The following is a 25,033-nucleotide window of genomic DNA, read 5'->3' on the forward strand; positions in this document are numbered from 1 at the left end:
GTCTGTTGTTCCATGTCTGGTTCAAACTGTTGCTTCCTGACCTGCAGATAGATTTCTCAGGAGGCAGGTCAGGTGGTCTGGTATTCCCATGTCTTTCAGAATTTTCTGCAGTTTGTTGTGATCTACACAGTCAAAGACTTTGGCATAGTCAGTAAAGTAGAAATAGATGTTTTTCTGGTATTCTCTTGCTTTTTCTATGATCCAGTGGATGTTGGCAATTTGATATTTGGTTCCTCTGCCTTTTCTAAATCCAGCTTGGACATCTGGAAGTTCTTGGTTCACATACTGTTGAAGCCTGGCTTGGAGAATTTTAAGCATTACTTTGCTAGCACGTGAGATCAGTGCAATTGTGCGGTAGTTTGAACATTCTTTGGCATTGTCTTTCTTTGGGATTGGAATAAAAACTGAAGTTTTCCAGTCCTGCGACCACTGCTGAGTGTTCTGGCAAATTTGCTGGCATATTGAGTGCAGCACTTTCACAGCATCATCTTTTAGGATTTGAAATAGCTCAACTGGAATTCATTCCATCACCTCCACCAGCTTTGTTGGTAGTAATGCTTCCTAAGACCCACTTGACTTTGCATTCCAGGATGTCTGGCTCTGGGTGAGTGATCACACTGTTGTGGTTATCTGGGTCATTAAGATCTTTTTTGTACAGTTCTTCTGTGTATTCTTGCCACGTCTTCTTAATATTTTCTGCTTCTGTTAGGTCCACATCATGTCTGTCCTTTATTGTGCCCATTTTCACATGAAATGTTCCCTTGATATCTCTAATTTTCTTGAAGAGATCTCTAGTCTTTACCATTCTATTGTCTTCCTGTTTTTCTTTGTATTGATCTCTGAGGAAGGCTTTCTTATCTCTCCTTGCTATTCTTTGAAACTCTGCATTCAAATGAATGCACCTTTCCTTTCTTCCTTTGCCTTTTGCTTTTCTTATTTTCTCACCTATTTGTAAGGCCTCATCAGACAACCATTTTGCCTTTTTACGTTTCTTTTTCTTAGGTATGGTCTTCATCACTGCCTCTTGTACAATGTCATGAACCTCCGTCTATGTTTCTTAAGCACTCTGTCTATCAGATATAATCCTTTGAATCTATTTGTTACTTCCACTGTATCATCATAAGAAATTTATGTCATACCTGAATGTTCTAGTGGTTTTCTCTACTTTCTTTAATTTAAGTCTGAATTTGGCAATAAGGAGTTCATGATCTGAGCCACAGTCAGCTCCCAGTCTTGTTTTTGCTGACTGTATAGAGCTTCTCCATCTTTGGCTGCAAAGAATATGATCAGTCTGATTTTGGTGTTGACCATCTGGTGATGTCCATGTGTAGAGTCTTCTCTTGTGTTGTTGGAAGAGGGTGTTTACTATGACCATTGTGTTCTCTTGGCAAAACTGTAAGCCTTTGCCCTGCTTCATTCTGTACTCCAAGGCCAAATTTGCCTATTACTCCAGGTATCTCTTGACATCCTACTTTTGCATTCCAGTCTCCTATGATGAAAAGGACATCTTTTTTGAGTGTTAGTTCTGGAAGGTCTTGTAGGTCTTGAAGCATGCAACTTCAGCTTCTTCAGCATTACTGGTCGGGGCATAGACTTAGATTACTGTGATATTCAATGGCTTGCCTTAGAAACGAACAGAGATCATTCTGTCATTTTTGAGATTGCACCCAAGTACTGCTTTTCGGACTCTTTTGTTGACTATGAGGGCTACTCCATTTCTTCTAAGGGATTCTTGCCCACAGTAGTAGATATAATGGTCATCGGAATTAAATTCGCCCATTCCAGTCCATTTTAGTTCACTGATTCCTAAATTATTGATGTTCACTCTTGCCATCTCCTGTTTGATCACTTCCAATTTGCCTTGATTCATGGATGTAACATTCCAGGTTCCTATGCAATATTGTTCTTTACAGCATTGGACTTTATTTCCATCACCGGTCACATCCACAACTGAGCGTTGTCTTTGCTTTGGCTCCATCTCTTCATTCTTTCTGGAGTTATTTCTCCACTCTTCTCTAGTAATATATTGGTCACCTTCCAACCTGGGTTGTTCATCTTTCCGTGTCATATCTTTTTGCCTTTTCATACTGTTCACTTGGCCTTTTTTTTTCCTTGGAGTTGGGCATTGAGCTCTCAGGGTACTAGCAGTCACACTCAGCTCAAAACCATTGACCTTCTCCTGGGCTTGGGGAAGATATTTCTCTCGTTCTGGGTCTTGTGAGCTAAAAGACAAAGATCCTCCAAACTGGAGATGCTAGAAGCCCCCAGCTCACCAGCCAGTGATGGAAGTGCTGGCAATTAATTCACTGTGGTTTCTCATCTCTGCCCAGGGTGGGGCCCTTGGAAAGGAAGCAAATGCTTTCAGGAAATCAAGGCTCGGTTCCAGTTGCCTGCTTCTGCCTTCCTCCGGTCTCTGACTCTGGGCCCGGGGATAGGGATCTTAGGTCCATGCTCCAAATGCTTGCTGTGCATCATGGTTTTCCAGGAATTTCAGGACACAGGAATTTTCACCCAGCTGTGTTGTGTATTGCTGTTCAGCAGTCTGAAGTTGCTTATCCAGCGTAAGTCAGAATGGGGTGCCTAGGGAGGAAGGGGAACGCCTTCGAACATTTTTCAAAGCACAAGAAATTGAGGTGTTAGGGGCCCAGCTGGCGTGTGATGAGAACCAAGAAATGGAGCCTACGTGAGCATGCATGCTTACATGAAACCTCTTACTGAAATCCAGGGATGTTATTTGAAAGGAACTTATGCTCACCCCCTATAACAACACACGCTTACTGAGGGCCCACTGTGTGTTAGGGGAAGTGCTGGGGGTAGAGTGATGAACAAGACAGTCATGCCTTCAAGATGTTTAACTAACCAAGCAATTATCAAGTGATGGATGCTTTGACAGGAGAAGCATAGCATAGCAGTGGTCTCTGTACTTCCACAGATCCCTCTTCAACCCTGGCCGAGCAAAGACTCTGTGAAGTTCAGGGTGTGATTAAGACACTCCAAGGAATTACAGGAGATCCAGGGCTTTTTCTGGACCCAGTGGTCAGGCAGGCTGGTTGTAGCCTGAGTCTCTGGCCAGGAATTGCAGGTGAAGCCAGTGGATTTAGGGCTGAGTTTAGCTTTGTGCCCAATTCTAATCATTTCTACTAAGTATCATTTTTACTATTATCATGGAAATCTTATGATCTATCAGTTGTCTATTTTGATAGACTAAATTTAATAACAAGGGTTTCCCTGATGGCTCAGTGGTAAAAGACTCTACCTGCAATGCTGAGACCCAGAAGGTGGGGGTTTGATCCCTGGGTTGGGAAGATCCCCTGGAGGAAGAAATGGCAACCCCCTCCAGTGTTCTTGCTGAAAAATCCCATGGACGGAGTAGCCTGATGGGTTACAGTCCATAGCATCGCAAAGAGTTGGACACGATTGAGCACACGTTCACAAATTTAATAACAATGGTGACGATCAACTAATTCTCATGACGTGCTTTCTGTGTGCCAGACACTGGGCTCTGCGTGGGTTCTCAGTCACTCAGTCGTGTCCAATTCTTTGAGTCCCCATGGACTGTAGCCCACTAGGCTCCTCTGTCCATGGAACTTTCCAGGCAAGAATACTGGAGTGGGTTGTCATTTCCTACTGCAGGGGATCTTCCTGACCCAGGGATCAAACCTGAGTCTCTTGTGTCTCCATTGGCAGGCAGATTCTTTACCACTGAGCCACCTGGGAAGCCCTCAGCCACTGGGCTAAGTGCTTTCAAATGTGACTTCCTTTGATTCTCCCCACCACCCTCACCAGGGAGGTTCTCTTGTTTCTCTGGTTTTATAAATGAGGGATTCATATTGCAAAGAGAAAGCAATCTATCTGCCTAAGACATGAGTCTGGCAGTTGGCTGATCTGGAGTTTGAGTTCCCATCACCTCACTCTGTCCCCTCTTCAATCTGGCACTGAACGATGGCTTCTTTGACCATTGAAGACCCAGTCCTATGTTCTGCTGGCCTAACTGGAGTGCCTGTAGCATGGAGGGGGGCCACCTTTCTTCTCCTCACTCACCTGTCTTACGACTTCTCTGCCTCCTGCACTTGACTGCCTTTGGTCCCGATTCAGGCACACACAAGCTGTCCTGGAACTCCTCCCCACCACCCACCCTTTATCCTGGGTGTCTTATTCCATCCTGTGGGCTATAAGTGAACCAGGAACTACTTGAGCTGGAATCCTGTATTTTCTGTCTTTTATAACCCATGATCTCCAAGTCATTTCATTGTTGTTAGCATAGTCTTACTATCCAAGAAGTCTTTGGTCAAGTTTTGGTGGAAATCTTTTGCTTGGATCAAGTTGTGAGATGACTATTGTTATGATCTGCATGTGTACCCCCGACACATATATTTTATCACCCCTCCCCCACCTTGAACATCACAATCCAACCTTCTCCTTTTATGAAACTGTGACCTGGAGAGGCAAAGTAACTTACAATAGGCCAGCGAGCGGCCAGGGAACTGGGACTAGAGCCCAGGGATCCTCACTCTCAGTCTAGCGTACATTCCCCTACATCGTGCTGAGAAAAGAGAATTGATTGATTCAAAAGAATATTGATTGCCAAGCACAAACCAAGGAGATCAAAACAGCTGTGGCACCTGTCTTCATGGAGCTTACAAACTAGAGCTGTGGACAATATAAACCCATAAATGTATGATTACGATTGTGATGAGTGCTGTAGGTGGAAAGAATAAGGTGAGGGGGGATCTAATGAGAAAAGAGGGGATCAGGGAGGCCCCTCTGAGGACTGATATGTAAAGATGGGGACGAACAAGGAGAAAGCAATGGAGAGGGGCTGCCTAGGTGTGGGGTCACTTGTTGGGTCCAAGGACAAGGTGAATCAGTCTAAAATTCTTGGCAGGAACTATGTCTTTACTTTTACGGATTTCTTTGGGATATGGTTGATGGGTAATACTGGTGGATGGATGGATAAAGAACTGTCTGGGGCTGGAGAGAGAAGCCTTCAGTATGACAGCATCAGGGTGCTGATCTTGTCTCATAAGCGGCATAAACATGGATATCTCCACCCAGAGTTCAGAATCCTATAGCAGGAGGACTGGGGAATAGAATCTCTAGCCAAAGGAAGCTCTGTGTGGAGAAGGTGAAGCTGAGAGGCTGCTGGAACGAGAAAGCCACAGCAAGTGTCGTTCGCCGCCAGCCTTAAGAGACTTGTTCCTCAAATAGCCACACAGCGTGAGTCCTGCCCACAATCCAGAGATCAGCTGTGCATTTCCAACAGCGGCTCTTTCTTCCCAGTCTTATATTCTGCCCCTGCCCTCCCAGGTCTTCCTTGCAGCCACGTGTGTTTTCTTGGTAGGTGAAGAGGAAGAGGGGGTTGTCCCAATCAAACCACACTTTTTAGCTATTCTTACCGTACGTATTTATATTTCAGAACATCTAAAGAATTTTCAGCTTGAAGTAGTAGGGGTATAGTCTAAGGCTAGGAATCAGCTAGATCCTTATGCTTCCTGGGTTTTAGACTAACATTTATTGAACACTTACTGTGTTTCAGGCACTGTGTGTGTAGCTTTATCTTTTATTCCCATTTTATGGATCAGGAGGCTGAGCTGCAGAGCGACTACTCATCTGCCCTCTACCCAGTAGGACGAAAGACACCCAAAAGAGTTAGAATGGAATTTCATCTTTCTTCAGGAAAATGAGAAAAATAAACATCATGTAGAAGTTTATTGTAAAGACACATTCAGATTTTTTTTTAATTCTAAAAGTATGCCCTTTTATTTTTAGGGTGTTAAAGTGCCATTTTCTTTTTAAGAAACTATGGTTATACAAAGTGTCATTTTCAGGTTTTTGTTCTTTCTTGGAAAAATTAAAATATAGTTACCCATTGTTAGTTTCTAAAATTGCTTTAAATTGCTTAAAGTATAAATAAAATCTATTAGTGTGAGAATCATTCTTGCAGGAAAGCTGGTTCTCATGCTATCATCTTCCTAGTAAATTATTTGTATAATTTTGTTCACATTCTATTCTGATCTTTTATTGGGGAAAAAAATGCAGCTGGATAGGACCACTGAGATAATATAACTTATTTTTCTTCAGCACTTATCAAGATGTTTTGATTATGCAATTTGCCCCTGAGTCCTTTTAACTCTATGTCAGTATAATCAGGATTATACAAACACTAAAACAGATTTATTAAAGGAGTGTTTTTTAGAAGTAAATGAGTTTGTGCAATTCTTCAATCCATTTTTTTTCTTCAGCATAGTTAAGCCATTTCTTAATTTTCCAATTCATTTTTATTTCACTGAACTATTTTTTTACAAGATCAATTCTGCTCCTGTTTTCTGTAGTGAAGATTTGATTCATCTATCAGTTACTTTTTTGTGTGCCTATCAAATTTTGCCCATGTAGCTCCTACCACCGTGAACAGTCTTTTATGGTCATCATTTCTACCATACCCAGTTTTCTCACATCAGATCTGCTGGTTTAAATTTTGTCAAGAATGTTTGATTCTTCCTTCAATTTTTCAGTCAATAACCAATTTTGCCACGTGCATTTTTAGCTGCTGTCAGTTCCATTTGGTGTTGATTTTTTTCTGACAGGTCTAATCTTTTTCCAGGTCAATTTTTCCAGTCCAAAGTACTATATCTTCTTCTTACAACTAAAATCAGTCTCTTTCCTGACAGGTGTTTTTTTTTTTTTTTTAAAGCAGTTGCACAACATACTTGAGGGGTCATAACACCCGGGTCACAATATCCTGTGTCATTCATTGAGACCACTGACCTAGATGAATTAAGAAACTTATCCCAAATCATATATAAGGCAGAGTTCTCCTGGCCCATTTTAGAATAGATAGCACCTCTAGTTCAGTAAAGGGCAGAGTAAGAACGTAAACTTGGGGTGACCTTGATGGTGTGCCTCTCTCCTTCCACCCCCCCACCCCCCCACCCCCCCACCCCCCCTTCTGAGCTTCTCAGACTTCCTGTGACCCACCGCCCTGAGGAGCAGCAGCTGGGACCACTGTTCGAAGCTTCTTGGCTCCTCCGGGCTTCCTAGCCAGGCCCCCCACTTAAGCTGTGTGTGCACTGGGGTGGCATGATTTACAAACAAGCAAGGACCAAAAAGGAAAAAATCCTCTCTTGTGGAGAATTAGGTCAGTGGCAGGGCTGGGGAGGGGAGGGAACCCAGACCTGCAGGTCTCCCATCCTTCAGTTCGCTCCACTTGGCTGAAGCCACTGGGGCAGAAGCCAGAGGTGGAGTTGGGAGCAGACATCTGGGCGCGGAGGCGGGCAGGCCGTGTGCGCGCACCTGTTCTCACGTGGACGCACGCGCACGTGAAAGCGGTCTGCTCTCGAGCCCCTGAGGGCGCCTCCCCGCCCCTGCTCTCTCGATGTCTCTGCCTGGATTACTTGAAGGGGGCTATTAGTGTTGGCTAATAACGGCCTCAGGTTTATCAAGGGATTTGTGTGATTAATTCCCAAGCAAAGTGCAGCAGAAAGCTTGGAGCTCAGTCTCCGCGGTGGGTCTACACTTCCCATTCTCTGCCCTTTCTAATGGGTTTTGGCGGAGGCATTCCTCTCTCCTCTTCATCGTCCTGACTGTTGAAGGCTCTAGTGTCCTGGCCCCCACCTGAGGGTAGCTGAAGCATCTTCCACGGCTGTCGTGCGTGAGGGAGTGTCTGGGAAGACAGTGAAGTCTGCAGGTTCCCCGCTCTTGTTCTTCTCTGAAAGCTGCAGGGATGAGGCCACTTGCTTCTCTGCCCCAGCTTGCCACCACCATACTCTTAGTCCCGGATCCTTCTCCCAGACTCCTATCAGGGCACTGGTCCCCCAGCTGTGGCCCAGTGGGGACCACGGTGACCCGGGAGGCAGATGACCTGAATTCAGGCTTCAGCTTCAACACTGTCCAGCTGGGTGGACATGGCAGTTCCCCTGTCTTGGGTCTCCTCTCATCTGAGTGTCAGAGGATCCATAAGGGTCATAATTATGGCACTGATCATATAAATAGCTAAATGTCTGGTTATTTGTGGTCCATCTCGCCTCCTAAACTTGAAGAGTGCAAGAGCCACATCTGTTTTGTTCACCAGCCATCACCCCAGTGCCTAGCACAGTTCCTTGGCCATGGATATGTGCAGTGAACACATGTCAGTGGAATGGACTTGTAAAATGACAGGGATGGATCTACTTGCCATCCTGGAACTCTTCCACTTCTAAAATTCAATGTGGCTTCTTTATTCTCTCTGAAACCATCAGATTTTAATGTTTTTACTGTTTTTTTTTTTAAACTGTAGTACCACAGAAGTTACAAGATAAAAATGGCAATTAATAATAATTATAACACAACAAGAGTATTATCAATATGTAACGTGTGAATTTCCTTCTGGGGGTTCCCTCTGTTCTTGCTCCATCTCTGTAGTTCCTGGCAGTGGAATGCCCCTTTACCTGGGTGTCTGAGTTCCCTCTTGAATGGCCTGCACAATTGGGCCGAGCTCTTTAGAAGGGGGCTGGTACTCGTTAGTAGACTATGTGCGTGTTTTTCAGACTCAAAACAAAATTTTAGGTTCAGAGCAAATGCTGTACTAGTTTTGCATCACAACACACCCTTGCTTTACATAGACAAGAGATCAACCTTGATCATTTTCTGAAAATGAAAGAAAATGAAGGATATAAGGGAAAGCAGAAGAGCTGACAGGGGCTAACAGTGAGAAAGCCTTCTGTGAGGGCTGCTTGCTTTCTTCTGAGGTCCCCCAGGTCATTAGAAACTCCTTTTCTCAGGGTGAGGACCCTTGGGAAAGCACTCGGTTGAAAGTCTCCAGCTAGCTTGAGTCAATATATGACCCCCTTCTTCTCAAGCCAATAGCAGAAACTGCTAATCAGTCATGACTCTCTTTTCTCTCTAAGCTCATATGCAGCCTCAGACTTTTTCTTAACCCATTACTCCAGGATGTCACCAATCGAACGAAACGGAGTTAAGCACTGTGCCAGGCAGGTCATTAGGCGTTGTATTAATACATACATTTGCCTCTTTTGATTTTCTTGACAAATCTGAAATTGATGTACTGATCCCCATCTTACAGATGAGGTTTAAGTAACCTATCCAAGGTCACATAATAAATTGCAAAGTTGGAGTTAGCTCAACGCTTCCGGTCTTTTCGGAGGACTATATGCCTTCCAGGGAGCCCATCCCTCGGGGATGTCCACCTGACCAATGGCCAGTTTTGGTAAAATGTTCTTACAAGATTTCTCTCCACTTAATTGTTGCTGTTTATCCTCTGAGGGCCACTTCAAGGTTTCTCCAGCAAAAACCTTTGAAGCATTCTCTGTCAACCCCTAATCCCCTATTAATGTGAAGTTCGATAATAGATGGCCGTGTATGGCCACACTGTTGTGCTTATACACCCTCTTGGTTTATTAGATTTACTATAACTGCAACCCCAGCAGTTATTTTGAGTCTCTAGTGCCTAAGTCGGTGTCTAGCATGTAGTAAGTGGTCGATAAATGTTAGCTGTTTCAAATGGAACCAGATACAAAGACTCACGATGGGGACGAAAAGGGTGAGGATAAAGGCTTGTGATGAATTGAAAGGCTTCCCAGCTTGTTGTGAAAGCTTCAAAGCCAGCCTTTCTCAAACTGTGTTCTGTGACATGTTCCCAGGTGTTTTATAGAAAGAAACGTGTCCAGTCTACCCAAAACACTGGGAAAACTGTGTACAATATCCCCTCTCAGACTTCACAATAGTGTAGGTAAGGCTTGCTGAAGTCTTGCTGTTGAGATATTTGATTACCTTTCTTTATCTTACTGTTTTCTAAATTTCTTTAACCACAGATTGGCTTTTTTTTTTTTTTTTTTGGCAAGGAACTCCTATTCACATCTCACTAGTTGTTGTATTTTTATGGAACTCAGTTTTGGATATATTGCCCCAATTTATATTTCTTTCTCTGAAATAGGGTCCTGAGATCCTGCCCAGCAGCAGATATTGTGTACACTCAGCAGTTTCCATCATTTTTTTTCTCTACACTAATTTCTTGAAATTTGCCCCCATGTCTTATAGGGTGATAGATTTGAGTGGTCAGATCAGTGAGGGAAGAAATAATGGGGGATGGATGGGTGATACTGTGGGGAGAAAAAGGGCTTTAAATTCAGAGAAATCTGAGTTCAAATCATGGCTACAACTGATGGGTTAAGTGGACTTGGGGATGTTAACTTCCCTGAGCTTTAGTTTCCTTGTCTATAAGTGGGAATAACAACAGGATCCACAGTAGGACTAGATGAAGTCATATACATACAATGCTGCTGCAGGTACCTGACACATAGGAGGCCTTCAGTAAATAGCAAGGATTATAATGAGAGACCCAGCTTCTATCCCTGGGTCAGGAAGATCTCCTGGAGGAGGGAATGGCTACCCACTCCAATATTCTTGTCTGGAGAATTCCATGGACAGAGGAGCCTGATGGGCTATAGCCCATGGGGTCGCAGAGAGTCGGACGCAACTGAGAGACTTTCATCATTTTATTTCATCATCATAACGAACAACGATCCCTGCATTTGTCTTCTTTTAAGATTTCTGGTGTAATATCACTGTGAATAGGTACTGTGCTTAATCTTCTTTTTGATACCAGAATCTAGATTAGGGGCCAGTAAGGAATTGGCATTTAATTAATGTTTTAGGAGAGAAGAGATGAATGGCATAGCACTTTATTGTTTACAAAATGCTTCCCCCTTTAGTTCACATTTCAACCTCACTGCAACCTAATCACATAATTGGAGTCATTATTCCTGCATGTTATGGATGAGAAAGCTGAGGCTTGGAGAGGCTGTGAGCTGACCAAGGTCATACAGCTAGTAGTAGGCTGGAAAGTCAGGGCTCAAAACCAGGGCTTCTAAGCAAAATATGGTATGCAGTAAGTTGTCCCCCCTTACCCACAATTTTGCTTTCCATGGTTTTAGTTGCTCATAATCAACCATGGTCAAAAATATGAAATGGAAAATTCATAAAACAGACAATTTCATAAGTGTTAAATTGTGTGCTGTTCTGAGTAGTATCTGCCATCGTGCTCTGTCCCACCTGTAGTCCCCAACAATTGATATCATCTGATCCTGACATCCAGCCATTGACGTCATCAATGATCTAGGATCATCCAAAGCAGATGATCCTTCTTCTGACACATCATCAGAGGGTCAGAGGTAGCCTAATGCTACATCACAGTGCCTACATCATCCACCTCACTGAGCTGTAGCTCATCATGTAGGCATTTTATCATCTTACACTATAACCAGAAGTATGAGTACAGTACAGTAAGATTTTGGGAGAAAGAGAGAGACATCACATTCACATGACTTTTATCACGATGTAATTGTCCTTTCTTATTATCAGTTATTGTTAATCTCTTACTGTGCCTAATTTATAAATTAAACTTTATCATAGATATGTACATATGTATAGAAAAAAACATAGTATATATAGGGTTTAGTACTACTTGTGGTTTTGAGCATCCTCTGCGGATTCTTGATAGGTGCCCCCATAGATACAGGGGGAACGGTAGTAAACAATGGAGTATTACTCACCCTTTCAAAGGAAAGAGATTCTGACACAGGCCACACATGGACAAAGCTTGGGGACAGAGTGCCACGTGAAATAACCCAGTGATAAGGGAACAAATACTGCGTGGTTCCACTCATATGAATTTACTAGGATAGTCAGATTCCTAAAGACAGAAAGTAGAATGGTGTTGCCAGGGAAAAGGGGTAGGAGAAATGGACAATTGTTTAATGGGCAAAGGCTTTCAGTTCTGCAAGACGACGAGTTCTGGAAATGGGAGATGGTTGCACAATTTGAATGTACCTTGTGCCCCTGAACTATGCACTTAAAAATGGTTAAATTGGTAACTTATGTGTATTTTAGCACAATAAAAAAAATTGGGAAAACATAAAACCAAGACTGCTGATTCTAAACATGGGGCTCTTTCCCACATTCTACACATTGTCCCTTACAAGAGCCTATCGAGCCCCCTTCCAAGGGTCTTTGAATTGCAGAATTTGCAAAACTTAGCTCCACCGAACCCCTTGCTTCTTCCAGACAGTTTCTTCCATTTGGCATATGCCCCAAGGAGTTAGTGGAGAAGGAAATGGAAACCCACTCCACCCACTCCAGTATTCTTGCCTAGAGAATCCCGTGGACAGAGGAGCCTGGTGGGCTGCTGTCCATGGGGTTGCACAGAGTCAGACATGACTGAAGTGACTTAGCAGCAGCAGCAGCCAAGGTGTTAGTCTTTCCAGAGAGCGAGGAATTCTTGGAAAGAGGGCAAATCCTGTCTCGTGGAAATCGCCATGGTGAGGAAATGCAATAATTATGATTTACCAGCACGGATTAGTATTTCCTCAGTGCCAGACGCCCTCTCAGTGCTTTTGCATATATTAGCTCCTTATAACCCTAACATCAATCTTACAAGATAAATAGATTGTCCCTATTTGATAGGTAGGGAAGTTGAGGCTCATGTTTAGTCAGCATCCCTGACCTCATATACATGGTGTGTGGAGGAGCCAGGATTTTCAATCAAGTCTTCCTGGCACTAGAAAAGTGAAAGTGTTAGTCACTCAGTTGTGTCTGACTCTTTGCAGCCCCATGGACTGTAGCCTACCAGGCTCCTCTGTCCACGAGTTCTCCAGGCAAGAATGCTGGAATGTGTAGCCATTCCCTTCTCCAGGGCATCTTCCTGGCTCAGGGATCGAACCCAGGTCTCCTGCACTGCAGGCAGATTCTTTACTGTCTGAGCTGCCTGGAAAGCCCCCTGGCTGTAGAATCTGCCTTTTAACTCTTCTCCTCCCTGCAGGAGGCAGGGAGATTGAAAATGTCTGCATCTAGGTTGTTTTTCTAACGTGAGAATTGACTAATTTCTTCCCCTCCTGGATACACTCTTCTCTGTCCTACCAGATGATGGGCTGTCCTCTCATGTGGGTCAGTTACTCCTTTGATTTCCTAGTGCTCTCAGAGACCCAAGTGGGCACTCTTCTCCCTGTGGGTCTTGCTCATTTGGGGAGGACAGCAACCGTTTCTTTACCTAAGAAGCTGGCATTTGGATCCTGTCCCTATCAGTGTCCATCTGATATGAGGAACTTTTCTAAAATGCATGTCTTGTTAGGTGGGAGCCTGTTGCAGGTGCCAACCTCATGATCTCAGGTGGGGAGTAGGAGTTAGCTAGAGATGCCTTTTGTTGCAAGGCTGAAGCAACTCGATAGATGCTTTCTTTCAGTTTACCAGGGGAGGTATCAACAAGCCAGCAGAGACATGAGTCATAATAGTTTCAGTAAGTGTTTATTGAATGTTTACTATGTGCCTGGCATTGTGCTGTTGTGCTGAGCGTTTTGTATGGATCATCTCATTTGGTCTTCATAACAGTCATTTAAATTAAGTACAGTCAGTTCTGCTATAATGCTTGTTTTGAAAATGCAAATTTGTTCCAATGCGATTGATATATTAGGGAACAATTTAAGCATAATAACTTTTTGCTTTTGCTTATGCATGATTTTGCCTGTGAGAAACTCGAGGTGAAGGCAGAAAACTGCAGCCCACTGAACTGAGCTGTGTAGGAATGCAAACACCTCAATGCGTGCCAGCTTACTTCAGTTACCAGGTGTGTTATGAGCCCCGCCCCTCCACATCTGGGGTTACAACTGCCTGTCCAGTCTCAGGTGACCCTTCTGGCTTTACTTCCAAGCAGCTTTCAAGCTTCCCACTTCCAGAAGCAATCCCAGGTCTTTCCCAAGTGCTACACTCAACTGTATTACTTATGCATTCCTTAACCATTTAACACGTGTTATCCTTCCTTATGTGTCACTGATGAAGTCTGGGGGCACTGGGCCTTAATCCTGTTTTCCCTGTAAGCCCTGTGGTTTCTGACTGCATGATTTTGCATAGCACGTGACTTTCAGGCATGCATGGGTGCTTCTAGCAGCACTGAGGCGACTGCCGTTATTCCCACGTGTCTGAAGAGGAAGGTACAGTAAGAAACTGAACAAAAATATTTGGAATAACAAATAGCAAAAAGAGGATTTAAACCCCAGATGGCTTTACCCCCATGTCTGCACTCAGAACCTCTAAAGCATTAAAACACACACACACACACACACACACACGCACGCACGCACGCATGAAGAACAAACCTCCGTTTGATCTCCCGTTGTCTCCATAACGAGGAAGTTCCCTCTCCTCCCACCTGTCAGTCAAGCTCGGGCTCCTCCAGCCGCAGCCTCTACAAGGTGTGACGGCCCCTAAGGTGTTCAGGCACAGCGGTGACCTGGCCCACGAGAGGGCCCTCCTCCTTCCTTTCTGCCTCTCATCCTCCTCCTCTCCCTGCCTCTGACTTCCCAGGCAGGCTAGCACCTGACACAGCAGCTTCCCCTGTGCTCCATCTTGCAATCTGGAGTTAGTAGCAGCAAAGAACAAAAGCAAACAGCACCAGGGCTTGGGAGGGCTCCGTCTTCTACAAAGGCGGATAAGTGGGCACTGTGTCGGGGATGAAGCTAACACCACCTGGCCTTTTGTGGAAAGACAACTCTTGCTGTGTTTGAAGAGCTCAGACACCGAGAGCCGGAAAGAGCCCCAGGACGCAGGAAACCCAGCCTCCTCGCTGCTGGAAGTTTGCTTTAGCTCTCAACTTAAAAAAACACAAAAAACAAACAAAACCTTCTGTATACTTATTCCTGAAGTGGAGAGAAGACATTTATGCTCATTCTCTCCAGGGGCAAGAAAAGATAGGCTATTGAGGGGATGCTGTCTTTACCTTAAAAAAAAATTTTTTTTTCTCCGAATGTTGAGTTGGTTGTAATCCTCGGTTGAAAACCTGCCCGATGTTGGTGAATATACATGGAGACCCAGTGGTCAGCCTCCCTTCTCTCCACTGCCAGCACCCCAAAGACCCTTGTGCACTTTGTTTGTGGATGCCCTAGCCTACAGAAGTCCACAGCTCCTGCAGACAGCTTCCCTTTGGCCGTTTATTGACACGAGAGTTCATGCATCAGTGGACGGCTCTGCTTTTGGGAGAATGGATCCAGGGAAGAGGCCCACGTGGATTTGGGGCAGTTGGGGCAAAGGATTCAGAGTACCTGAGTGTTCTTTACAAGGGGGTTAGTGGCAGGTGTTGCTGGTTCTGGAGGGAGGGAGTCTAGCTGGCCCTGTAGACATCTCAGTTCCTGGGGTGGGATGTGGCGCCAGAAGAGGTCCCTGTAAAGTGTGCAGCTCAGGCAGGAGCTCCAGCTGTCCAGGCCTGTGGTCGTATTGCACTTGACCCTTCCTTCTACCTGGGCTATGCCTTTTTCTCATTCCTGTGAGATGCCCAATATTCTTATCCCTAATTTATAGCTTGATAGGTTAGATGGTACCTATCCTGGTTTTTTCTTTTATTCAGAAATAGAGGTTGACTCTCTTCTGATGTGGTACCCTGAGTATGAGAGGTATTTATAATGATGGAGCCTCTTCATTGGGTCTTAGTTTCCTTATCTGTAAAATGGGATGAATAATGTTCCTACCTGTTAGGGTTGTGGCGAAAATTACATAAGATGTGTATCAGGCACTTAGGACAGTACCCAGCACACAGAGAATCCTCAATGAACATGAACTTTATTATAATTAGTATTGCTCTGTGCCAGGGACATACAGGCATTATCCCATTTTATCCTGAAATTCATCCTCTGCTGTGTGATGCTGGACACAGTATTTGGCTCAGGAATGAACATGTGACCTAAACCAAATCAATGAGAGTCGTCCCAGGGAATTTTACTAGAATTACCAGGAAATAGATTCCCAGGTGATGCTGGTGGTAAAGAACCCGCCTGCCAATGCAGGAGACATAAGAGATGCCATTTCGATCTCTGGGTTGAGAAGATCCCCTGGAGGAAGGCATGACAACCCACTCCAGTATTCTTGCCTGGAGAATCCCCATGGACAGAGGAGGCTGGTGGGTTACAGTCCATGGGATCGCAAAGAGTCGGACATGACTGAAGTGACTGGGCACCATGTGCCAGGAAATAGGCTGCTCTCTTTTCTCTAGAATTGCCAAATTCCATCTTTGTTACTATATGGAGACAACTCACCTGATAATAAAGCCAGCATGGAAGAGAACAGTGTTCTTAACAGAGTAAGAGCGTTAAAACAGAACCAGAGTACAGTCCCAGCTCTGTCTTTTTATCCATAGCCACATACCTTAACTTCTCTGAGCCTCAATTTTCTCAAGTGTAAATGAAGATACCAGTAATATCTATCTCAGTGAGTTGTGTCAATTGAGATGATCTAGTCACCATTCAAAGCATATTGCAGAGCACATATTGTAGACCAGATCCTCCTTAAACACTCGGGACACAAGCAGTGAATGAAATAGATAATATAGCTCTCATGAAGCTTATATCCTAAGGGGGATATAAATAATAAAAACAGATCCATCCTGTAATGTCAAATAGTTGTTTTCTGCAGCTAAGTTGTGTCCAACTCTTTGTGACCCCATGAGCTGCAGCCCACCAGGCTTCCCTGTCCTTCACGATCTCCCTGAGTTTGCTCAAATTCATGTTCATTGAGTCAGTGATGTCATCCAACCATCTCATCCTCTGTTGTCCCCTTCTCCTCCTGCCTTCAATCTTTGCCAGAATCAGGGTCTTGTCCAATGAGTCAGCTCTTCGCATCAGGTGGCCAAAGTATTGGAGCTTCAGCTTCAGCATCAGTCCTTTCAATGAATATTCAGGGCTTATTTCCTTTGGGATTGAGTGGTTTGATCTCCTTGCAGTCCAAGGGACTTTCAAGTCTTCTCCAGCACTATAATTCAAAAGCATCAATTCTTTGGCACTCAGCTGGTGATTAGTGCCATTAAAAAAAAAAAAAGAAAAACATAAATGGAAGAGGAAGGTTCCTATTTTAGAGAAGGTGGTTAAAGAAAATCCTTCTAAGAAGTAACATTTGAACTGCTATCTGAAGAAAGTGAGGAACAGTCTTACCCATGTCTGACAAAGACTGTTTAGGCAGGCAGAGGAATAACAAATTCATAGGCTGTAGGCAGGACCCCCTCAATTCCTGTTAGTTACTTCTGCTGTTTTACAAGAGCGCTGAGGGTTGGCCCATGTAAATGGCACCTCACTTCTCCTGTCTTCCAAGCTCTAGCACTCACACTGACTTTGGTGGGTAGTAGGTGCTTGAGAAATAGTTGAGGGTGGGAGATCTTGATGAGAAGGATCCTGGTCCAGCCTGGGGCCACCTCTGTTTGGGGTGCCATGCTCAAACCAGGGATGGGCGAGGCACAGGAGAGGAAGGATTTGAAAGCCACTGCTGCCCTTCACCCACTCTCTGGCATCACAACCAGGGAAGAAATAAATGAGGCCAGGCCCACCTCTACTCAGTGCCCCCACAGACGCTTATTGCATATTCAACAATAATCTCAGCTACAAGTGCATATGCTCAGCATGGTTATTTTAAAGTTCAAAGGAAACAATTTCCTGCAGTTTGGGGAGCCCCGGTTCTTGTAACCAGGTAGGGGAAAGAAAGGACCCTGCATCTCCTGCTGTTGCAGAAAATAGCTCGATGGTGGGGGATGGGGAGCCCTCCCACCTCACCTCTCATTTGGGCTAGGTCATTTCAAGAGCGGAAGTCCAAGATTCCCCCGTTTGCTGCTTTTATACCTCCCAACCCCCCACCCCATGCCCCTGGAGGAGCACTGGGGAGTATGGGGCAGGCTGCCCAGCCAGGTTCCTGGAGGCGTGGCCCAGCCAAACCTCCTGGGACCCCACCTGGTGAACTCTGCCTTGGGTCTGACCTATTTTCTAGGAGAGAAAATAGAATATAGATTTAAAGGCAGTGGTGATCTGGAAAACTACAGGCCCAGCAGTGTGAGGAAATAAAACAGCAGGAGGGAACCAAGGAGGTGCTGGCAACGGGGAGGATGCCACCTTTCCTAGAGCAATCCCGTCTGGTTGTCAACCATCTTCTCTGCAGCCATTTGCCCCCACTTTTTACCAAAGAAATTGATATGTGCACATTTACATATATGTATATTTCCTCTGATCCGTCCCGGGGCCCCCTGTTGCTCCCTCACACACAGACTCCAGGCTGTGTACCCATAGCAATGACGGACAGCAGAGCTTTGGTGATGATCACCTTGGAAGTGGGGCAGTAGCAAGGCATGGAATTTGATACCCCAGCTGTGTCCAAAGTCAGCCTTGCTTACTTTGTGTCCACAGAAAAGGTTGCTTTAAAAATAAAATACCCTTGAAGGTAATAGTATTACCAGCTGACACTGATTGAGCACTTTCTATAGGCTAAGCACCGCTCTGAGCTGCTCATCACAATCCTGGGGAGTAGGAATTATTCTCACACCCATTTTACAGATAAGGAGACAAGCACAGAAAGCTCAGGTAACTGGCACAAAGTCCACACAGCCTGAAGAGCCAGAGCCTGAATCCCAGTAATCTGGCTGCGGACCCCCTTCTCCCTCTGCTAATTCCTATGCTGCTGCTGCTAAGTCACTTCAGTCGTGTCCGACTCTGTGCGACCCCATAGACGGCAGCCCACCAGGCTCCGCTGTCCCTGGGATTCTCCAGGCAAGAATACTGGAGTGGGTCGCCATTTCCTTCTCCAGTGCATGAAAGGGAAAAGTGAAAGTGAAGTCGCTCAGTCGTGTCCGACTCTTAGCGACCCCATGGACTGTAGCCCACCAGGCTCCTCCGTCCATGGGATTTTCCTGAATGGCATGCCTACCCTTGGGTGGGGTTAGGGGTCATCTTTACTAAACCACGGGGATTAAGGGTGGGAAACGAAGTCTCCCAGAAGACAGCTGGGACTTGTTACATAAAGGAGTGAAGGATGCTGTATGGACAATGTAGCAGATGGATACTGTTGAGGTTCTAATCACCCCTTATTCCCCTCTCCCGCCATCACCCCTCCCTGCCCAACCTTTGCTGTTTCATTCTGTTGGTCAGAATCAAATGCAGAAATTCAGGTCGCTCATTGCTTCTGGAACAGGTGCCAGGTGACATGGTGTCTCTCTTTTCTTCAAGTTGGACATAAATTCTTAGAGCTGCCTCCAGCATGGTATCACAGCCAAGAACTGAGCTTGGACACTGACCCCCGCTCCGCGCCTCCCCCCCCCCGCCCGCCCAGCTAAAGGGATTTTTCTTGGTGGCCTTGTTGCTCCTCTTTTGCAAGAAGGGATGCTGTATTTTTTATGTGTAGGACTACAAGTGGGCCATATTAAGGCTTCACAAGGGAAAACAAAAGAAATAACAAAGGAATTTGTTTTGATCCCTGCTTCTTCTCACCTAGAATTTTTGAACTCCCCTTTGACTCACTTCTTGCTGGGATTGGGAGGGAGGAAAGAGATCCAGAAGGAGGGCAGGGCTGCAGCAAGGTCTTCATTCACAAGCATAAGAGCTGAACCCAAATCACTAAACAAAGTACGACTTAATTCCTGTGGTCTCTTGATGTTTCCAAGGAGCCATCTGGTCAACATTTTTGGGTAATTCTGTCCCTGGTAATTAAAAATGATAACAATCAGCACAGCTAACATTTATGCAGTATTTGCCTTGTCCTGAGTTAAGTGGTTTACAAGTATTTAATCTCTTTTAATTCTAGTAACACTTACATGAGGGAGGCTGTGTTATTCTCCCATTTTATAACTGAAGAAAACAACTCAGAAGTTCAATGATTGACCCAAGGTCATCGAGTGGGTCAGGATCTGAACCTGGACTATCATATCTGTCTCCGTAATTTGGGATTGTAACTATCGTGCCCATATAGGCAATTTAGTGTTGAAAGAACTTTGGGGCTCCAAAGTATCCCATCTCGCATGGGTCTTGGTGTCCCCAGAGAGCGTGTTTCTATGAATAACAGTGTTGACCCTTTCACCACCGAACTCTACCACGTTGAAATAGTTTGATACCCTGTTTAATGAAGGGGTATTCTAGCAACCACTGTTCTAGGGAAGTCCATCAGTCACGGTTAATGACCTCGTTTATTTATGCACCATGTTTCCCTTCCCACCTCTTCTTTTTTGCCTCTTCCTCCTTGCTGCTACTCCACCCCTAAATCTAACAACTCACCAGAAAACCTGGAAGGGGGTGTGGCTGAGGAATGATTCAGAGCTCTTTACAGTCTCATTGTGCATATACAGAAATGCACAGCGTGGGCTGGAGAAATGCCCAGCTGTTGCTGTGGGTTAGGTCAGTGCTTGGATTTTCCTGGGGGCAAAAGCCCTAAAGAACCTGTTGCCCAAAGAACCTGCTAGAATTTAGCAAATCTGATTGCCACAGGTTAGAGGTACACAGGATAACCCGTGACCCACTTGTAGGGTATCTGGGAGTCTCACCTACTTCCCTGTGGCTTCAGGTACTCACTTGAGCTTGCAAACTGAATTCAAGTCACATGTGCCCTGGAGTGACCTGGATTTCAGTTGAATGAAGTCTGAATTGGGTGGGATTCACGGGATCCAGGGCCTCTCCTAAGATCTCTTCCCTGAATTAGCTGTGTGACCATGGACAAGTCTCTCAACCTCTTTCATCCTCCATCTTAATGAAAAATAATTAAACTAGACAATGTCCATGGATGTCCCAGACCTACCATTGTCAGTTATTCTAAGGGGGTCACCAGGAAGGCCTGGATGGCCAGTGGTTTCCTGAAGTAGCCCCGTTGCTTCTCCTGAGACAGGCTATCTTACCAGGTCAGGTCTAGGGATTCTATTAACAACAATGCTTTGGCTGCTCTGGGTTGGGCTCCCCCAGCATAATTCTATTTTACATTTGAGGGGAGGAGGAGGAGATTGTGTTCATGGAGATGGTGGGCATGAACCCATTCTTCATTTTTTGAAAGCTCATTGGTTTAATTCAAATGTCAACCTTCCCAGAGTGGGATGTTTATTTGTAGTTGTCAGAAGTGATTTCCAATGGCAATTTCTGTCATTAATGATGGGGTGAAAAGCAAGGAGAAAAATGAAAGGGAGAGGCAGAATTTCAATTTGTGTGGCAAATGACCTACTCACACGCAATCTCATGCACACACACTGCTGTCTGTGATGAAGAATGGTCACTGGGAATCCTGGGTCAGGAGGGAATTATAAATGTTTTGTGACCTTGCATCCTTCAGTCCTATGAGCTGAATGACACTGCATCTTGCTCTTAATTCTTATACCTCTTCTCCTTTGTTCCTTATGGGAGTGGTTTATCATTATTTTTCTCTCTGTGCAGAAACCTTGCTTGACTTCTCATCCAGTGTTCTGCATCCAGAGGGGAGGAAAACTGCTTGGGTGTGGGTATGCAGAAATCAACCAGAATATTTTAACCAATATTCTTGCAGGATCCCGGTCTGCTTGGCTCTTTGGAGCCCTATCTGATTCCTGGAGGATGTCTTTCCGGACAGATGTGAAGTTCAGCTTTTTTGCTACATGCATAGTGGAAAGGGAGCTTGGCCCCTCGGCTTGCATGGGTGGTTTTTGGGTGAAGGTAGAGCTCAATGCTCAGAGTCTGAGCATCTTTGGGGTCTTGCATGAGCCTGATAGTCATGCAAGGGTGCATTGCAGTGTGTGTGTGTGTTGCTAACACTCTTCTTCTTTTTCTCCTTCTTTCTCTTCTCTCCGTTTCCCTCCCTTTGCAAATGCTGCCACAGATGTCAGTCAAGGTCCAGGTGAGTCTTTGTGTTTGCCCAGCTGCTGTGGAAATTTCCCCTCTGCCAGATTGTGCATGGTTTGACTCTGAGTGAGACCTTTTTCTAGGGACTCTACATAGAACAAAAATCTAAACACGTTGCATTTTCATTGATTTAGGTTTATAAGACATGCCTTCAATTGATGAATTTGTATTGGCTTTGAAGAACCATTTTCAAACCAAAGGAATGTGGTTCCCATGCTTATACAATTACTTTCTTCTCCTTAATATTTCTGGGTGAAGAAAAGAAGTGAAATTGAGCATTTTTTGAAAATATTTAAAAAATATATTGTTAGGATATGTATTCTCCAATTTAGTAAGGATTTTTGCCTTGTCTTCAAAAATCTACTTATCTTTAAGCTACTATCTTATAGCTTCAAGTGGTTAAAAGTTGAAAAGATGACATACTTAGCATGGAAAATACGATGTGGGTAAAAGAAGGTTTCTTTCTTTATATTCTAAGAAATGACTTTACTTTTCCACAATGGAAAAAGCAATGTTTTTTTCTAATGGTTATATAACTAGTACATGTTCACTGTTTTTTTTTTAAAAAAAGGGATGAATGAATAAAAAGTAGAAGAAAGAATAATGGTTCTTGTCATTTTCGTCAATGGACAAATGAATATTCACCCCGAGTCCTAATTGTAAGCAGTGTGTGTTTACAGACAGATGTGTGTGCACAGACATAGACTCATACGAGAGGAACAGCCGTTTATAGATAAACGTCAGGTGGCTTCTCATGGTTTCCCACCGTTCCAAATTGTATAGAACTTTGGGTTAAGAATAACCCTGCCAAATAAGTGGGTATCATCTTCCTTAGGTATTTTCACATATATTTTCTCATTTAATCTTTTTAACATGTCATTCTCATAGCATCAATACAGAAACAGTATTGTTAAGTACATTTTAATATGAGGGAAAGAGAGGGCCTGACAGGTTAAGCAGGTCCAAGGTCATAGGGCTTGTCAGAGGACTGGAGTTTGAACTTGGGGCTTTCAGATTGCGAAGCCACACATACTCCATTGGAACACATGGGGTCTCATTCCTGAATTTCTTCACTTGAAGATCTCGTAAGTATTTCCTAATAGGACTGTCATTTATTTTTGCTCAGAGGTAATGTGACTTTATCTGTAACACCCTTTCCAAAGGAATTTATCCTTTATTGATTTTGAATATGTAAAAGAATCACCCAGATTTACGTGGTGTTTCTGATCATTGATCTCTATGCCATCTTACACAACATAAAAGGATAATATTGTCATCCCTAGCAAATACACAGGGTTTCCCTGCCTCTGTTGTCTTCTGCCTATCACCCACCTTTGAAAAAAAGCAGAGTTTGAACCAGAGCACAGGACAGAATTTTCTAGGAAGATATTATTAACTTTATTCTATTTAGTAATATTTTAATTCAGTCTCTCACTGAGCTAGTATTTATCAAGAACCTACCATGTACCAGGTACTGTTCTAGGCACTAAGGATGAAACAGTGAACAAAACAGAAGATCATCCCTGTCCTCATAGATGTTTTACTATAGATAGAGGAAGACAAGGAACTAAAGGGCTTTCCTGGTAGCTCAGCTGGTAAAGAATCTGCCTGCAATGCAAGAGACCCCAGTTTGATTCCTGGGTCTGGAAGATCCCCTGGAGAAGGGATAGGCTACCCATTCCAGTACTCATGGGCTTCCCTGGTGGGTCAGATGGTAAAGAATCCACCTGCAATGAGGGAAACCTGGGTTCCATCCCTGGGTTGGGAAGATCCCCTGGAGGAAGGCATGGCAACCCACTCCAGTATTCTTGCCTGGAGAATCCCCAGAATTCTCCACAAAGAGTAGGACACACTGAGAGACTAAGGATAGCACAGCACAGGGAACTAAAAATATGAGTGTGTGTGTATATATGTACATGTGTATATATATATATATATATATCAGCATATCTATTGTATCAAGTGGTGGGTAATAAGTGCTGTGGAGAAAAAATGAAGCAGGTAAAAATGAAGTTGCTAATTTAAAGAGAGTGGTCCAGGGAGGTCTCTCTGCTAAGCTGATGTTTTTTAGGATACTTCAAATGAGGGAGTGAGCCCAACACCAAAATTTTTTGAGTGCCACTTGGCTGAACCCCTTCTCTTCCTGGTTCACGGCAGAGATGACCCAGGGTCTTCACTTAGACCTGTGTGTCTTATGTCCTGCGTAGTGGCTCCCAGCTCAGGTAATGCGTGGAGGCCAAACCCCAACCTGCGCTTTGCCACACCTGCGCCGAGAGGGCAGCCTCTGACCCGGGGGCACCTTTCCCTAATTCTCACAGAAGGTGCCACACTGGCCCTGGTGGGGTGAAACACCGTGGACCCATAGGCACCCCCTCCATCTCTCCAAAGGGGCAGAGGTCACCCATGAGCCTACCTTAGAAATAGCAGCCATCGCCAGCACAACACCGCAGTATCTCAGCCTCATGGCCACTATCTCGTCTTGTTCTCTTGATAACCCTCTGAGGAACATCGCCTGAGCCCCATTTTTCTGCTGAGGGGGCTGAGGCCAGGAGGTGAAGTCCTGAGCTGAGTCCCCCTGCCAAGTGGGGGATTCCAGCCTAATTCTGACCCTTCTCCATTCTACCTTTGAGGTGTCAAGAGCGGATTGCCGGTTTTGCCTCCTCACTGATCTTTGGCTTTGTGTGTGTGTGTGTGTGTGTGTGTGTGTGTGGTTTCTGAGCCTGAAGCAAATCGCCGGTCCAGAAACTTCGCTTGCGGCCCTGGAGGTAGCAGGAGGCAGCCTGCACTTCCCGGCCCTGGCTGAGGTCAGCGGGCCACCTCCCGCCTCTCTGCGCTCCTGGCCAGGCAATCTGGAGCCAGTGGGGCTGCGGCTCTGAAACAAGAGGCCTTTAGTGGTTCTCTGATTTTCTTTTTTTTTTCTTTCCTTCCCCTCAGGAAGACAAATTGGGGATTTTATGAGCTAATGTAACTATTTACCCAGGGGCCGCTGGAAGACTATAAAGGGACGATTGATTAATTGATTAATTCTACATGATGAGGAGATTGGTTAGAAGTAACCCTCCTGTAAAATACAGCTGGAGAAGGGGCCTGGAACTTCTCCTAAGGTCCGGGAGATGGGCTGGGGACCCAGAGTATCCTGGTAGGAGAAAGAGACAGGCAGTATTCGGATGGACTTCCATATGGGAAAATGCACAGCCCCTCCTAGTCGGTTCAAGATAATGTGTGGTGCGCTGACCCGAAGGAGAGGAGGGACCCGCAGCTCTGATGCCTGCCATGCATTCTCTGGTTGACTCTTCACATCGGCCCCTCCAGGTCAGGGTCTACACTCCAGAAAAGGACAAGGAGACGCAGAGAGGTCCAGTAACTGCTCACAGTCGCCAGCTGTTGGGACCAACCAG

General features: G+C 44.8%; 1 protein-coding gene across 1 annotated transcript in view; it reads left to right on the top strand.

Moving 5' to 3' along the window:
* The window catches only part of NRXN3 (neurexin 3), a 1,799,700-nt gene that overhangs the window by 92,156 nt on the left and 1,682,511 nt on the right, over positions 1–25,033 (top strand). Inside the window, exon 3 of the mRNA XM_081510568.1 lies at positions 21,613–21,630. Coding sequence (XP_081366694.1) covers positions 21,613–21,630 — 18 coding nt within the window. The remainder of the gene's footprint in view (positions 1–21,612; positions 21,631–25,033) is intronic.

This window comes from Giraffa tippelskirchi, chromosome 7, assembly GCF_054371585.1.
Source record: "Giraffa tippelskirchi isolate mGirTip1 chromosome 7, T2T-mGirTip1v1.2.pri, whole genome shotgun sequence".
NCBI classification, from domain to species: domain Eukaryota; kingdom Metazoa; phylum Chordata; class Mammalia; order Artiodactyla; family Giraffidae; genus Giraffa; species Giraffa tippelskirchi.